Source organism: Myotis nattereri (genome assembly GCF_964212035.1).
Source record: "Myotis nattereri genome assembly, chromosome: 21".
Classification (NCBI taxonomy): Eukaryota; Metazoa; Chordata; class Mammalia; order Chiroptera; family Vespertilionidae; genus Myotis; species Myotis nattereri.
Window position 1 is genome coordinate 10,692,564 of NC_138097.1, and position 16,189 is coordinate 10,708,752.

Consider the following 16,189-nt stretch of genomic DNA (forward strand, 5'->3'; position numbering starts at 1 on the left):
TCTAGCAAAGATGACATTTCAAATAAACTTTTAGGGGTGCATTTAGTTCTGAATATAATGACAAATTGGGGAGGGAGGAGGGAATTATGAGGAACACTTCTAGATGAACAAGAATTAGCTCGTATTTGGTAACTTATGATAACTCCATGATTTATATATATGCTTATTTCTGTGAATGAAACATACAGACAGTACAGGAGTTCATTTTCTCATATCCTCATCAACTGTGAGCTTTATTCGTTTTTAAGTCCTTCCTAAAAAAATGTTATTTCCACGATGTTTTCATTTGCATCTCTCTGATTACAGCTGAGATGGAATATTACGCTGTTTCGACAGTTTAAAAAATTAACTAGTTTTTAATTGAAAAAAGTAATTCGTGTACATGGTAAAAATATCAAAGAGCATCAAAAGCTGCACTGTGAAACATACATCTCCTTCCCACGCCCGAGGCGCAGCAGTCCCTGAGGCAGCCACCGAGATCAGCTTCTTCTCTCTCCTTCCAGAAATATGACGTGCACAGACCAGCACATTATGGAAGAAGAAATGCATCTGTGTACCTCTGAATCCTCCTTTATTTTATGATTATTTTTTAACACAACGAGAACATGTTTTTAGAGTAAAATACAAAATCTGAGCCCTTTGTACCACTCAGATGTCATCTGTACCCCGGCTGGACTGGCCAGCATTGTGGCCCTTAGCGCTAAACTCTTTCCTGTCTCTGGTTCTTTTTTTAAAAAAAAATATATTTTATTGATTTTTTACAGAGAGGAAGGGAGAGAGATAAGAGAGTCAGAAACATCGATGAGAGAGAAACATCAATCAGCTGCCTCCTGCACACCCCCTACTGGGGATGTGCCCGCAACCAAGGTACATGCCCTTGACCGGAATCGAACCTGGACCCTTTCAGTCCGCAGGCCGATGCTCTATCCACTGAGCCAAACCGGTTTCGGCATCTGTTTCTTGTTCTTTTCTTTGTATTGTTATTGATTTCAGAGAGGAAGGAAGTGGGAGAAGAGAGATAAAAACATCAATGATGAGAGAGAATCATGGATCGGCTGCCTCCTGCACGCCCCCTACAGGGGATCGAGCCCGCAATCAGGGCATGTACCCTGACTGGAATTCGAACTGTGACCTCCTGGTTCATAGGTCGATGCTTAATCATTGAGCCACACTGGCCAGCCAACACCTAAGTAATTTTTTAAAGTATTTTTATTGATTTCAGAGAGGAAGGGGGAGGGAGAGAGAGATAGAAACAATGATGTGAGAGAATCCTTGACTGGCTGCCTCCCGCACGCCCCCTACTGGGGATCGAGTCGGAAACCCGGGCATGTGCCCTTGACGGGAATCGAACCTGGGACCCTTCAGTCCACAGGCTGATGCTCTATCCACTGAGCCAAACCAGCTAGGGCAACACCTGAGTAATTTTGATGCCTCTTCACGCCAAGGGGTTTTCACCACCCACTTACCATTAGCAATCATGTCCCTTTGGCCATTGGAACAATAGGCAATGCGATTTCTCAGCCCTATCGGGAGAGAGCTCTTGTAAGGAGCACCCTGGGGACCGGTTCTCTGAGGGGCAAGTGGGGTGGCGGGGCCATAAGGTGAGGCGTGGAGGATTGCTTCTGCCTGCAGCCAGCGGAGCCCAAGCAGAGCTGGTCACCAGGGCGGAGGGGCTGGGACAGGCCGCGTCAAAGGCCCTGGGAGGCCGAGAGGCTGGGATATGGCAGGATGAGCTGTCTGATACGAAGGCCTGTCACGGATTTTCCTTCCAAACAAGGCCTGCCCTATTTGCATTTATTGATGCCACGTGATGGATAGGTTTGTTTCTTATTCTGACATCTTATTTTACATGATGCCTTCTCTCCGGAGGGCTTTCTTTGTTGTGCGTCTTCTGCTCTGTGCCGTGTGTGTGTGTGTGTGTGTGTGTGTGTGTGTTTCCTTCAGGTAATTTCTCTGCGTTTGTGGCCACTTGGCATTCTAGCTCTGGAACCACCAGACTTTGTCAAGATGAGACAGACGTTGTCAGATCTGCTAAGATGTGATCCGACGCATAAAGATCTAAGACTCCAGCCCGGCTGGTGTGGCTCAGTGGTTGAGCGTCGACCCATGCACCAAGAGGTTGCCTGTTCGATTCCTGGTCAGGGCCCATGCCCAGGTTGTGGTCTCAATCCCCAGTGGGGGGCGTGTAGGAGGTAGCTCATCAATGTTTCTCTCTCTCCTGCGCCCTTAAAAAAACACACAAACAAACAAACAAAAAAAAACCAGCAAAGCCCTATCTGGTTTGGCTCAGTGGATAGAGTGTTGGCCTGAGGACTAAGGGTCCTGGGTTCGATTCTGATCAAGGGCACATGCCCGGGTTGTGGGTTCAATCCCCAGTGGGGGTGGGAGGGTGCAGGAGTCAGCCGATCAATGATTCTCTCTCATCATTGATGTTTCTATCTCTCCCTCCCTCTTCCTTCCTCTCTGGATAAAAAAAAAAAAAAACACAAAAAAACAACTAAGTCCTGGTCAGTTTGGCCCAGTGGATAGAGCGTCAACCTGTGGACCAAAGGGTCCTGGGTTCGATTTTTGGTCAAGGGCATGTACCTGGGCTGCAGGCTCCTCCCTGTCCATGGCCCTGGTTGGGGGACATGCAGGAGGCAACCGATCGATGTGTTTCTCTCACATCTATGTTTCTCTCTGTCTTTCCCTCTCTAAAAAGAAAAAAAATATTAATGAAAAAACATCCTTGGGTGGGGATTAACACACACACACACACACACACACACACACACGACAACTAAGACTCCAGTCCTGTCCTGGCTCAGTTGGTTGCAGTGTCAGTGCACCCTACAAAGGGACATATTTGGACAAAGGGCAGTGGGGGGCCTGACGGGTCCAAGAACATCAAGGGAGGACAGAGAAGGGCAATGCTGTGTTCCGGAGCGAGTTTATTACTCTTTACAGCCTCCCTGCTACTAACCCTATTTTATTTTATTTTTAAAAATACATTTTTATTGATTTCAGAGAGCAAGGGAGAGGGAGAGAGAGAAACATCAATGATGAGAGAGAATCCTGGATCGGCTGCCTCTCGCACGCCCCCTACTGGGGATTCATCCGCAACCCAGGCCTGTGCCCTTGATGGGAATGGAACCCCCGCAGGCCCGGGGCTCTATCCACTGAGCCAAACCGGCTGGGGCCTAACCCCGTTTTACAGAGGAGGAATCACAGGCTCAGAGATTGAGGAACTTGTCCAAGCGCGCACAGCTGGGGCGCACAACCCGGGGGGAGCCCCGGATCTGACACCCAACCCTAGGTTCCTGCATCGCAGACCCCTGGAACCTCAGCCATTGTGGGACCTGGGAGGGGGGGGGGCCGAAGAGCAGGCGCCCACCACCGCCCCCCACCCCCTCACCCCAAGAGCTTTTCCCTTTTCTCCAGTCCTGTTCTCTGGAAACCCGTCCTTTCAGAGCTGATGCTATAGGATCTCGGGGCCTCCATTTCTCCTCTGTGCGTGTGTTGGGGCAGGGGTCTCTCTCCAGTAACAGGAAAAGGGAGAGAAAAAGGAAGGAAGCGCTCGGGCCCCAGCCCAGGGTCTTCCCCGATGTCCCCTCCCTGCGCGCATGGTCCCAAGGGCAGGAATGAAGCTCGGCCCCTTTAGGTCCCGCCCAGGAACTCCCGGCGCCGCGGCCTTCCCGGAACCGCAGCGGGAATCGCTAGTCTCTGCTCATCGTCCCGTCCCGGTCCCCGCACAGCGGCCCGGTCCGGCCCGGCCCGGGGAGGATGAGCCGCATCTACCAGGACAGCGCGCTCCGGAACAAGGCGGTGCGGAGCGCACAGCTGCCCGGCGCCTGGGAGCCGGCCGCCCACCAGGGGTAACCCGCGCGCCCCTCCCCGCGCCTCCGCCGGGCCTCCCGCCGCCCGGCTTTGAACTGGGGCTCCTGGATCGGGTGGGGTCTCCTGGGCGGGGGCCGGTGGGAGGAAAGGCAGGCGGTGCCAACGCTCCTTCCGCGCCCCCCTTGGCTCCCGAAGGCGGGGCGCACTCCCTGACACCGATCGAGCGCTTTAAAGCGCCCCTGCTCTCCCCAGACCTTTGGAGAGGGTTGGGTTTTGACCCCCAAACGTGGCTCAAAAGTGGGTGCTGGGTTCTCACGATCTTGGTCTCCACCCCACCCCCTGGCACCCCCTTGCCCGCTTGCCGTGCCTTCCTTCTGGCCCGGGCACGGGTTGCACCGGATCCAGAGTCCAGAGGGAGGACCCCCAGTGGGTGTCAGGCCCGAGGGGTGGGGCGGGTGTGGGATGGGAGGGCCAGGCCTGCCGGGAGGGACCCCGAGGTTGTGAGAACAAATGGACCCTTGAGGGTTGAGGGGGTGTTAGGGGCACTTGGGTACAGCCAGCTGCCATGTTTTGCACCCCCCACTCCTCCCATTTCTGTGGTTCCGGGATAAGAAACCCACAGCTTCTGCTTTTATGAAAAGTGGAATCAGGAAGTGGGGTCCAGCTCCTCTCGGTGGGAACCCCGCGATCTGGACTGGGGGCTTCTTTGCCTCCAAAGTGGCCATGAGAACAGGAATGTGAAAGTGCTTTAAACTGGTGAAAAGAGAAAGCTTTTATTTTAAAAAAAAAATTTATTGATTGATTAGAAAGAGAGAGAGAGAGCCCTAACAGGTTTGGCTCAGTGGATAGCGTCGGCCTGCGGGCTGAAGGGTCCCAGTTCAATTCCGGTCAAGGCATGTACCTTGGTTGAGGGCACATCCCCAGTAGGGAGTGTGCAGGAGGCAGCTGATCGATGTTTCTCTCTCCTCGATGTTTCTAACTCTTTATCCCTTTCCCTTCCTCTCTGTAAAAAATCAATAAAATAGATTTTAAAAAAATAAAAAAGAGAGAAAGAAAGCAATAGTATCAACTTGTTGTTCCACTTATTTATTCATTGGTTGATTCTTTTTTTTAAATATATTTTTATTGATTTCAGAGAGGAAGGGAGAGAGACAGAAACATCAAGATGAGAGAATCGTTGACCAGATGCCTCCTGCACGCCTCCCACTGGGGATCAAGCCCACAACCCCGGGCATGTGCCCTTGACCAGAATCGAACCCGGGACCCTTCAGTCCGCAGGCCGAAGATCTTATCCACTGAGCCAAACCAGCTAGAGTGATTGGTCCTTATACTAGTATATGCCCTGACCCGGGATCAAACCTGCAACCTTGGTCCAGCAGTGGTCGGCAAACTCATTAGTCAACAGAGCCAAATATCAACAGTACAACGATTGAAATTTCTTTTGAGAGCCACATTTTTTAAACTTAAACTATGCAGCTAGGTACATTGTTATTAACTTAATTAGGGTACTCCTAAGGCTTAGGAAGAGCCACACTCAAGGGGCCAAAGAGCCGCATGTGGCTCGCGAGCCGCAGTTTGCCAACCACGGGTAACCAACCGAACTACCTAGCCAAGGCTGGAAAGATACTTGATAGCAACTTAGACACCGCTCCTAATTTGGTTAAATAAAAAAGTAAAATCCTTTATATTTATTAAACACTGATTAGTTTACCAAACACTTCACATACATGATCTTTTTTTTTTTTTAATATATTTTATTGATTTTTTACAGAGAGGAAGGGAGAGGGATAGAGAGTTAGAAACATCGATGGGAGAGAAACATCGATCAGCTGCCTCCTGCACATCTCCTACTGGGGATGTGCCCGCAACCCAGGTACATGCCCTTGACCAGAATCGAACCTGGGACCTTTCAGTCCGCAGGCCGACGCTCTATCCACTGAGCCAAACCGGTTTCGGCAACATACATGATCTTATGTCATCATCATAGAAGCAGAGTGAGATGACTGTTACTCTCCCATTTTGTAGATAGGAAGACTGAGTCTCTGGTTACAGTCCTCCCTGCAGGAGGGGCCGTAGTTTGGTCTTGCAGCCTGACAAGGTTCCCTCCTACCCCCTGAGCAGCGAGCACCCCAGCCTTTGGGACCCTCAAAGGAATGGAGGCCCCACGCGGGACGCACGGAGAAGGGGGCTGCTCATACGCATGGGCATTGCCTCAGTCCCGGTGCAGACTCTGACCTGGGCCTGGAACTTGGGGCTCTTTCCTGGCGCCTGGCAGAACCAGCTGATCCCTCCTTCTCCTTTCATCCCAGGGGAAGTGGTGTCCTGCTGGAGGGAGAACTGGTCGATGTGTCTCGGCACAGCATCTCGGACGCCCATGGCAGGAAGGTGAGGATGCTGGGAGCACCGGCAGGAACAGACATAGAGGCCCCACGGTCCTCACCCACCAAGGCACCTCCCCGAGTCTTGGGTCCAGCTCTTTCCTCCCTGAGGGACTCAGGTGGGAGATGGATCGGGTGGAAAGGGATCTGTTACGGCGCGCTAGGCTATGGACAGATGGGAGGGTCTGGGTTCTTTCTGAGAAGACAGACCAGGCCCTGAACCCAAGTGGTGTGTTTGGGGCGGAGATTGGGAGGGTTGAGCGCAGGAAGGGGTGAGGCGAGGTGAGGTGAATGGTTCGGGAATGGGGCCGTGGGTGTGGAGTGGCCTGTAAAGCCCTTGGAAGAGGTCCCGTGGCCTTCTGATGGAAGAGATTTATTTTATTTATTTACTAGAGGCCTGGTGCACCAGGTGGGGTCCCTTGGCCTGGCCTGCGGGGATCGGGCCGAAACTGGCTCTCTGACATCCCCCGAGGGGTCCTGGATTGCGAGAGGGCGCAGGCCAGGCCGAGGGACCCCACCAGTGCACTATTGGGGCCAGCGAGGGACCGCGGGAGGTTGGCCAGGCAGGGAGGGAGGGCTCCAGGGCGTGTCCGGCCCATCTTGCCCAGTCCCCGATCGGCTGGACCCCAGCAGCAAGCTAACCTACCAGTCAGAGCATCTGCCCCCTGGTGGTCAGTGTGCATAATAGCGACCGGCCCAACGGTTGAACAATCGGACACTTTGCATATTAGGCTTTTATTACATAGGATTTTAAAAATATATTTTTATTGATTTCAGAGAGAAAGGGAGAGGGAGATAGAAACATCAGTGATGAGAGAGAATCATCGATCGGCTGCCTCCCGCAGGCCCCCCACTGGGGATTGAGCCTGCAACCCTGGCAGGTGCCCTGACCGGGAATCGAACCGTGACCTCCTGGTTCATAGGTCGATGCTCAACCACTGAGCCACGCCGGCCGGGCTGATGGGACAGACTTAGTGCCGGGGGCCTTGCTGGTTGCTCCACCTTCGAGGCCTCGCTTTCCTTCCCTGTTTCTCCCCGGAGGCGGTTCCCTCTTCCTCGTCGCCGGGAGCATTTTGCCGCCTGCTTTGATTAGAACAGCGCAGCCGGCACTACAGACTGTTCATGCTTTCTGCTGTGCTTGCTCCTGCGTTACCTCACCGACCCCGTGCGACATTCCCGAGAGCAGACGTCAGGTTGTCCCCGTGCGACAGGGGAAGCTGAGGCTCGGATGCGCCCCAGGCGCCGGATCTGTTGGAGGAGGCACAGCGGCTGCCCTCAGTCAGATCTCCCTGTCAGCGCCTTTCCGGGGCGTCTTGGCTGTGCCACGCCTGCTGCGTGGTATTTGGGGCCCTTGGCGCTCGGGTTGGGGCTGTCTGTGTGTACTTTTTATCTTGGCTGTTAGGGGACCTTGGGGTCAGGCCATGGACCCACCCTCTCATGGACGTCTAGCCTGGTTCATCGTGTGTGGTGATACTCTATGAAACACGCAAATGGCCCATCCCGTGTGGCTCAGTGGTTGAGCATCCACGTATGAACCAGGAGGTCACGGTTCGATTCCCGGTCAGGGCACATGCCCAGGTTGCAGGCTCCACTCACTAGGGGGTGTGCAGGAGGCAGCTGATCAATGATTCTCTCTTATCATTGCTATATTTCTTTTTTTTAAAAATATATTTTATTGATTTTTTAAACAGAGGAAGGGAGAGGGATAGAGAGTTAGAAACATCGATGAGAGAGAAGCATTGATCAGCTGCCTCCTGCACACCCCCCACTGGGGCTGTGCCCTCAACCAAGGTACATGCCCTTGACCGGAATCGAACCCAGGACCCTTCAGTCCGCAGGCTGACGCTCTATCCACTGAGCCAAACCAGTCAGGGCGGTATTTTTTTTTTTTTTAAATATACTTTATTAACTTTTTACAGAGAGGAAGAGAGATAGAGAGTCAGAAACATTGATGAGAGAGAAACACCGATCAGCTGCCTCCCGCACACCTCCCACTGGGGATGTGCCCGCAACCAAGGCACACGCCCTTGACCGGAATCGAACCCAGGACCTCTCAGTCCACAGACCGACGCTCTATCCACTGAGCCAAACCGGCCTCGGCGGTATATTTCTTAACGAGATTTATTTATTCATTTAATTTTAATCTTCACTTAAAGATATTTTTCCATTGATTTTTAGAGTGGAATAGAGAGGGAAAGACAGAAATATAGATGTGACACAAACACATCAATTGGTTGCTTCCTGCACGAGTCCTAACCAGGGCCCGGGCCAGGGCGGAGCCTGCAACTGAGGTCCGTGCCCTTGACCGGAATCGAACCCAGGACTCTTTGGTCTGCAGGCCGACGCTCTACCCCACTGATCCAAACCGGCTAGGGCCATCATTGGTATTTCTATCGCTCTCTCTCCCTCTCCCTCTCTCTGAAATCAATAAAAATATATCAAAACAAAACTTGAATGAATGAACGGTGTACGTATGGATGGGTGAATGGATTGATATTGGAGTAGGGATCTGCGGAGCTTGAATATTTTTGGAGCTGAGGGTGGGGTTCCAGGGTAGAGAGCGAGTTTGGGGCGGGCTGCGTGGAGCCCTGCGGGGCATGTGTGTGTATTGGGGGTGAGGGGGGGAGTGGAGCAGCCCCCTAACTCTCTGCCTGCCCCCAGGAGCGCTACTACGTGCTGTATGTCCGGCCCAGTCGCATCCATCGCCGGAGGTTCGACCCCAAGGGAAATGAAATCGAGCCCAACTTCAGCGACACCAGGAAGGTGAACACGGGCTTCCTCATGTCCTCCTACAGTAGGTACCTCTGCCCCCTGCCCTCCTCTCTCCCGCCCTGTGGCCCGAGAAAGGGTCTTTTCAGCATGATTGACTTTATTTATTTGTTATTTATTTCTAAATATATTTTTATTGATTTCAAAGAGGAAGGGAGAGGGAGAGAGAGATAGAAACATCAATGATGAGAGAGAATCATGGATCGACTGCCTCCTGCACGCCCTCCCCCCACCCCACCCCAATGGGGGAATCGAGCCCGAAATCTGGGCATGTGCGCTGACGGGAATCGAACCTGGACCTCCTGGTTCGTAGGTCGAGTCAAGTACTGAGCCAAGCCAGCCGGGCACCGTGATTGGCTTTAACGTCTGGCCTGAGGGCCCCTGGCTGGACTCCTTCCCGTACCCCGTTCACTCAGATGATCCCAGTGCCCCCCCTCCCCCCGTCCCCCCTCAGTCTGGCAGGATCGTCCATGAACCTGGCTCTGGCTCTCACTGCCTTGGTGCAGAGCCCAGGCTCGGGCTCTGAGGGCCTCCACTTTCCTGCCAAAATTCTCATTTGGGTCTTGGGCCCTTCGGGATGTCATATCTCACCCTGGTTTTGGCAGTAGCAGGACCCCCATGTGGGAAGGTTTTGAGGTTGTGCCACATCCATCCATCCCCCTGTCATTGCATTCACTCATGCTTTCCACGGCTCATTCATTCTCTGCATTCTCTGATCGTTGTTGTTGTTGTTAATCCTCACCCGAGGATATTTTTCCCGTTGATTTTTAGAGAGGGGAAAGAAAGGGGAGAGACAAAGAGAAACATCGATGTGAGAGAGACACATCGATTGGTTGCCTCCCGCATGTGCCCCGACCAGGGCCAGGAATCAGGCCCGCAACCTGTAGGTGCCCTTGACTGGAATCGAACGTGGGATCCTTCAGTCTGCAGGCTGACACTCTGTCCACTGGGCCAAACCAGCTAGGGCTGAACATTATTTATTTATTCATTTATTTTCTACTGATTTCAGAGAGAGGAAGGTAGAAGGAGAGAGAGAAACATCAATGATGAGAGAGAACCATTGATCAGCTGCCTCCTGCACGCCCCCTACTGGGCATCAAGCCTGCAACCGGGGCATGTGCCCCGACTGGGAATCGAACCGTGACCTCCTGGTGAATGGGTTGATGCTCAAGCACTGAGCCACACCAGCCGGGCAATTGTCTGCACATTTATTTATTTTTTAAAATATATTTTATTGATTTTTTACAGAGAGGAAGGGAGAGAGATAGAGAGTTAGAAACATTGATGGGAGAGAAACATCGATGTGCAGCTGCCTCCTGCACATCTCCCACTGGGGATGTGCCCGCAACCCAGGTACATGCCCTTGACCGGAATCGAACCTGGGACCCCTCAGTCCGCAGGCTGACGCTCTATCCACTGAGCCAAACCGGTTTCGGCTTGTCTGCACATTTAATAAGCATCTACCATGATCCAGGTCCGGAGCCCATGCCTGACCACCTCTGCCGTGAGCTCCTTGATGAGTCCTGGAAGGATGGGCTCACTCCTGCCCTCAGTTGGCTGTGAGCCTTAACTTCATTCGAGAATATTTTTCCATTGATTTTTAGGGAGATAGAAGAGAGAGGGAAAGACAGAGAGAAACACATTGATTGGTTGCCTCCTGCTTAGGGCCGGGGAGGAGCCTGCAATTGAGGTACGTGCCCTTGACCGGAATCGAACCAGGGACCCTTGGGTCTGCAGGCCGACGCTCTATCCATTGAGCCAAACCGGCCAGGGTCCTCCGTGCTGGTCCTACAGCGGGAACAATCCTCTTGTGCTGTGTGCCTGCAGAGGTGGACGCCAAGGGGGACACGGACAGACTCACGCCCGAGGCACTGAAGGAGCTGGTGAATAAGCCGGCGCTGCTCGCCCTGACGGAGAGCCTCACGCCCGAGCAGACCGTGGCCTTCTGGATGCCCGAGTCGGAGATGGAGGCCCTGGAGCTGGAGCTGGGGGCCGGGGTTCGGCTGAAAACCCGAGGCAACGGCCCCTTCCTGGGTGAGCGGTGCAGCCCTCGCTGCGGCCTCGTGTTCCCATTGGCCTGGGGGTGCCCCCACCCCCCACAACCCAGGAGCAGCCAGGTCTGGCCTCTGCGGGGACACCACCTCTTGAGATATATCCCTAAGTCCCTATATCCCTATATCCCTGTAGTCTGGACACCCTGGATCGTGGGGTGCTGTCCAATCCCAGGGTACCTGTGGGTGGTGCCCTCTCCTATCTAGGGCTTTGGGGGTCGCATCCAGGGTCTCCCCGAGGTCCACACCCAGGCCTGCAGAGAACAATGGGTTACCCCCAGCCTCAGGGACCCCAGTAGATTGGACCAGCGGCCCCACCCCCACCCGCCGTGTTTCCGCCACAGGAAGAGAGGCCACTCACCTTCTTTCCTTCTCTCAGATTCATTAGCCAAACTTGAGGCTGGAACAGTGACCAAGTGTAATTTCGCTGGTGATGCAAAGACGGGGGCATCGTGGACCGACAACATCATGGCCCGAAAGTCTTCCGAGGGGACCACGGCGGAGACCCGAGAGCAGGGGGATGGGGCAGAGGATGCGGAGTGGGTAGGTCAAGGGCAACGACTATGGACCTGGCATGGGAGTGGTTTACCTCTTGGCAGGAGTTGTGTGTTTTTAATATGTTTTTATTGCTTTTTAGAGAGGAAGGGAGCGGGAGAGAGAGATAAAAACATCAGTGAGAAGAGAGAATCATGGATCGGCTGCCTCCTGCATGCCCCCTATTGGGGATCGAGCCCACAACCCGGGCATGTGCCCTTGACCGGGAATGGAACTGTGACCTCTTGGTTCCTGGGTCAACGCTCAACCGCTGAGCCACACAGGCCGGGCTTGGCAGGAGTTTTGTTCGTACCAGCGGTGGTTGTGCGTAGGACAAGGAGACAGCGTGTAAACTTGACCCTCCGGCCTGTTGGAATTCCGTGGCCTTCCTGAGGGTGTGTTAGCATTGGGAAAATTCCTTCAAGGTGTGAATGAGGACATTCTGGACCTTCCTTTTTTTTCCCCAATATATTTTATTGATTTTTTACAGAGAGGAAGGGAGAGGGATAGAGAGTTAGAAACATCGATGAGAGAGAAGCATCGATCAGCTGCCTCCTGCACACCTCCTACTGGGGATGTGCCCGCAACCCAGGTACATGCCCTTGACCAGAATCGAACCTGGGACCTTTCAGTCCGCAGGCTGATGCTCTATCCACTGAGCCAAACCAGTTAGGGCTCCTTTTTTCCATTGATTTTTAGAGAGAGTGGAAGAGCGGGAAAAAGACAGACAGAAATGTTGATGTCAGAGGAACACATCGATTGGTTGCCTCCTGCACACTCCCTGACCAGGGCCCGGGCCAGGGAGGAGCCTGCAACCGAGGTATGTGCCCTTGATCGGAATCGAACCCAGAACCCTTCAGTCCGCAGGCCGACGCTCTATCCACTGAACCAAACCGGCCAGGGCCCGGGACCTTTCTTTTTGGTGGATCTGAACTGTGCCAATCTACAAGAAATCCCCAGAGATTTATAAAAGCAAGGGACAGCCCTAGCCAGTTTGGCTCAGTGGATAGAGCATCGGCCTGTGGACTGAAGGGTCCCGGGTTCTATTCCGGTCAAGGCCATGTACCTTGGTTGAGGGCACATCCCCAGTAGGGAGTGTGCAGGAGGCAGCGGATCGATGTTTCTCTCGCATCCATGTTTCTAACTCTCTATCCCTCTCCCTTCCTCTCTGTAAAAAATCAATAAAATATATTTTTTAAAAAAAGACTTTTATAAAATGTGCTCAGTTCACGTCTCTTTGCTTTATCCCCAGGACGACTGAGGTTCCTGGGAGAAGCGGGGTCCCCGGGGCTCACCCACGCTGAGAATGTCTTCCATCGACTTCCATTCTGGAGTTCAAGGAAGAGCCCCGCAGCCTTACTCGCCTTGCACAGGCCGTGCTAAGACCAAATCCACAACCACACCCTTAGCAGCAGGGCCCCCTGCCCTGGCTCACCGAGGGCCCTCCCTGAGTGGGAGTGGGGCCTCCTAGTGTCATGACAACCACGCCCTGATGGCAGCGGTGTCTCTGGAGGCCGGCGGTGAGCGAGTGCCCCGGCTCAGGCAGGGGAACTGGGCTTGGTCTTGGTGCAGAATCGGGGGACATCCCTCTTGTATATGCAAAGCGGCTCAGAGCGAGAGCTGGCAGCCTCCTTCCTCTGCCCTGGTCTTTTCTGCTTTCCTCCCTCGCCTGCCTGCCCTGGTGCTCTGGGCTGCCATCTCTGCTCTCCTGCTCAGTCCCTCCTGTCCCCTGCGCCCTTTTCCCTCCCCGAAGCTGCCAGTTCTCTATTCCTTTTTGGTTTACCAAGGTTATTTTGGTTTATCAGGTTATTTCTATTTTAAAATATAAGCATTTGCCATATTTTAACAACTTTTCCATTTTTATTTGTTCATTTTTATTTTTTCCCCATGTTTAAAAATTGGTTTTACAAATATAAAGTCTTTATATAGAGCTGTTGGCTTGTGATTTTTATTGCTTCTAACATATTCTCTTTTCAGATGTTACTCAACTTCATTTTCGTCCATTTTGGTTATTATCTAGTTTTATATTTAAGTCTCTTGCCGAGGCCGGTTTGGCTCAGTGGATAGAGCGTCGGCCTGCGGACTGAGGGGTCCCAAGTTCGATTCCGGTCGGGGGCATGTACCTGGGTTGCGGGCACATCCCTGGTGGGGGATGTGCAGGAGGCGGCTGGTCGATGTTTCTCTCTCATCGATGTTTCTGACTCTCTGTCTCTCTCCCTTCCTCTCTGTGGAAAATCAATAAAATATATTTAAAAAAAAATAAGTCTCTAATCCACTTTACCTTTAATTTGTAGAAGGATATGAAGTGAGATCACTAAATTGCTTAATTTCAAATTGCTAACCGTTATCCCAACATATTTATTAAATTTTCCCCCACTGTCAGGTTATCATGTCTCCCACATCACATAGGAAATTATTTTATCCTAGAGGCCCAGTGCATGAAATTCATGCACGGATAGGGTCCCTAGGCCTGGCTGGTGATCAGGGCCATGAGGGGCCTTCCGGCTGCCAGCCGGGGCCTTCGTTCTGTGCTGCGCCCTGGTGGTCAGTGCACGTCATAGCAAGCAATCAAACTCCCATTCTCCTGGTCGAACTCCTGAGGGGAAACTTTGCATATTAGCCTTTTATATATATAGTTTCAATTAGTCATTATATTTCAGTAGGTCTACTATAAGGACAATATGACTATCACAGTAGGTTGTTGTGTTTTTTTTTAATGTATTTTATTGATTTTTTACAGAGAGGAAGGAAGAGGGATAGAGAGTCAGAAACATCGATGAGAGAGAAACATGGATCAGCTGCCTCCTGCACACCCCCTACTGGGGATGTGCCCGCAACCAAGGTACATGCCCTTGACCGGAATCGAACCTGGGACCCTTGAGTCCGCAGGCCGACGCTCTATTCACTGAGCCAAACCGGCTACGGCCACAGTAGGTTTTGATAGTTGGTAGAGCTAGGTCCCCTCATTCTCAACACTGAAAACATTTTGTCAAGTTTCAGTGCGTATTTACTGCCTTTGGATTTTTTTGAATTAAAAAACCTTGGCTACAAGAGTAATACATATTTCTTTTAGAAAAAAATTTTTATTGATCAGCTGCCTCCTGCACGCCCCACACTGGGGAGCCAGCCTGCAACCCGGGCATGTGAGGGCTGGGCGTGGGTCTAATACATTTTAAAGGTGTTTGAAACATTTCCAGTCATTTGGGTAAATGATCCCGTTTGCACCTCGATCTGTAACAGAAGAACGTGCTCCACCTCACCCCGACTGTCATTAAACGAAAAAAACCCAACAAATTTTACCAATATGGGGTTGCCAGTACCTTTTAAATGGGATTGCATTAGAGAGCTCTTGATTCCACCATTCACTATCTACCATGGATGGAATGCCGGAAAAGAAAAAGGAAAAAAAAAAAAAGACCTTAATGTGCCCCAACTGGGGGGAATGGCTAAATGAGCCTGCATCTCACAGCGGGAAAAGCAGGACATCATGCCGGGGTGCGGACGGTGAGAAAGGGAGGCCCCCGTCGCTTCGCGCAGGCGTTCCTGCGTGGGAACCTGCTTTTCCCACGAGCTCGGTGGGGCAGGCGGGCGGCCTGGGCCAAGGACACCGATCCGGGCCCGCGTCCCGGCCAGGTTGACCGTGGAGACGACCCTCCCCAGCTCGGGGTCTCGTGGTCCCCACCAGCCCCACCCACCGCGGGCTCGCCGCGGGCCCTGGATCCTTCTCCGCGACCGGGAAGCCGGACTCTTCGCGGTCCGGCCCCTGGGCGCCGGGCAACGTTTCCGCCGGGGAACTTTCCACGGCGCACCCACCGGAAGTTCCCGTGTTGTGGCGGAAGTGGATGTTTTCTGGAAACAGCCGGGCGGAGAGGAGCGTGGCCGGCAGAGATGATTCAGGCGATTCTGGTTTTCAACAACCACGGGAAGCCGCGGCTGGTCCGCTTCTACCAGCGTTTCGTGAGTGCGGCCCAGCGTCCTCACGTCCCTCCCGGGCACCGCGTCCCCTTCCTCCCGACCCTGAGGTCCCCACGGCGCCCGCGGGCCCCACCCCCCGCCCGCTGCCCGCCTCGGGCCCCCGGGCCCGTGTCGGGTCTTCTGTCTCCCGACCCGCCGCTCCCGCCCTCCCCGACCCCTTTCTGGACCCCGGCGTTTCTGTGCCATTTTGTGACATTTCTTCTTGGTCTCAGGGTTCTCTCTCTGTAAGTGACCGGGGTGCCTCGTGGAGACCCTGAAAGATTTAAGTCACTTTGATCTTGTTTAAACTCGGTTTCCCGAGGGGGAAGACATATGCAGACTCTTAAAAAGTTTTTGCTTTCACCGAAGAGTCAGGGAAGGTGCTTTCTTGGGATAATTTCATTTCCGAGTTGCCTGGGACTGCTCAGGGACTCGGAAAAAGTCATTTCAAAAGTGGGGACTGTGCCTTGACGGTGCGGCTCAGTGGTTGGGCGTGGACCTATGAACCAGGAGGTCACGGTTGGATTCCTGGTCAGGGCACCTGCCCGGGTTGCAGGTTCGATCCCCAGTAGGGGGCGTGCAGGAGGCAGCTGATCCATGATTCTCTCTCATCATTGATGTTTTTCTCGCCCTCTCCCTTCCTCTTTGGAATCGATGCAAATATATATATATATATTATATATATAT

The 16,189-nt window shown here is 52.9% G+C and overlaps 3 protein-coding genes across 4 annotated transcripts in view; all 3 read left to right on the top strand.

Moving 5' to 3' along the window:
- The window catches only part of CRTC3 (CREB regulated transcription coactivator 3), a gene marked incomplete at its 5' end in the record, with an annotated part of 1,283,408 nt that overhangs the window by 693,065 nt on the left and 574,154 nt on the right, over nt 1-16,189 (top strand). The gene's annotated exons all lie outside the window — the stretch shown is intronic.
- LOC308535742 (arpin) lies at nt 3,666-13,478 on the top strand. Its single transcript, XM_081114745.1, has 6 exons — nt 3,666-3,854; nt 6,126-6,201; nt 8,856-8,988; nt 10,791-10,997; nt 11,394-11,557; nt 12,801-13,478. The coding sequence occupies exons 1-6, from the start codon at nt 3,763-3,765 to the stop codon at nt 12,807-12,809; spliced, it is 681 nt and encodes a 226-aa protein (XP_080970871.1). The 5' UTR covers nt 3,666-3,762; the 3' UTR covers nt 12,810-13,478.
- LOC308535743 (AP-3 complex subunit sigma-2) overlaps nt 15,259-16,189 on the top strand; it is a 39,362-nt gene continuing 38,431 nt past the window's right edge. The window contains exon 1 of one of the 2 annotated variants that reach the window (XM_081114746.1): nt 15,259-15,505. In XM_081114746.1, coding sequence (XP_080970872.1) covers nt 15,391-15,505 — 115 coding nt within the window. In that variant the 5' untranslated portion in view covers nt 15,259-15,390. The remainder of the gene's footprint in view (nt 15,506-16,189) is intronic. The other variant, XM_081114747.1, reaches the window with a different exon arrangement.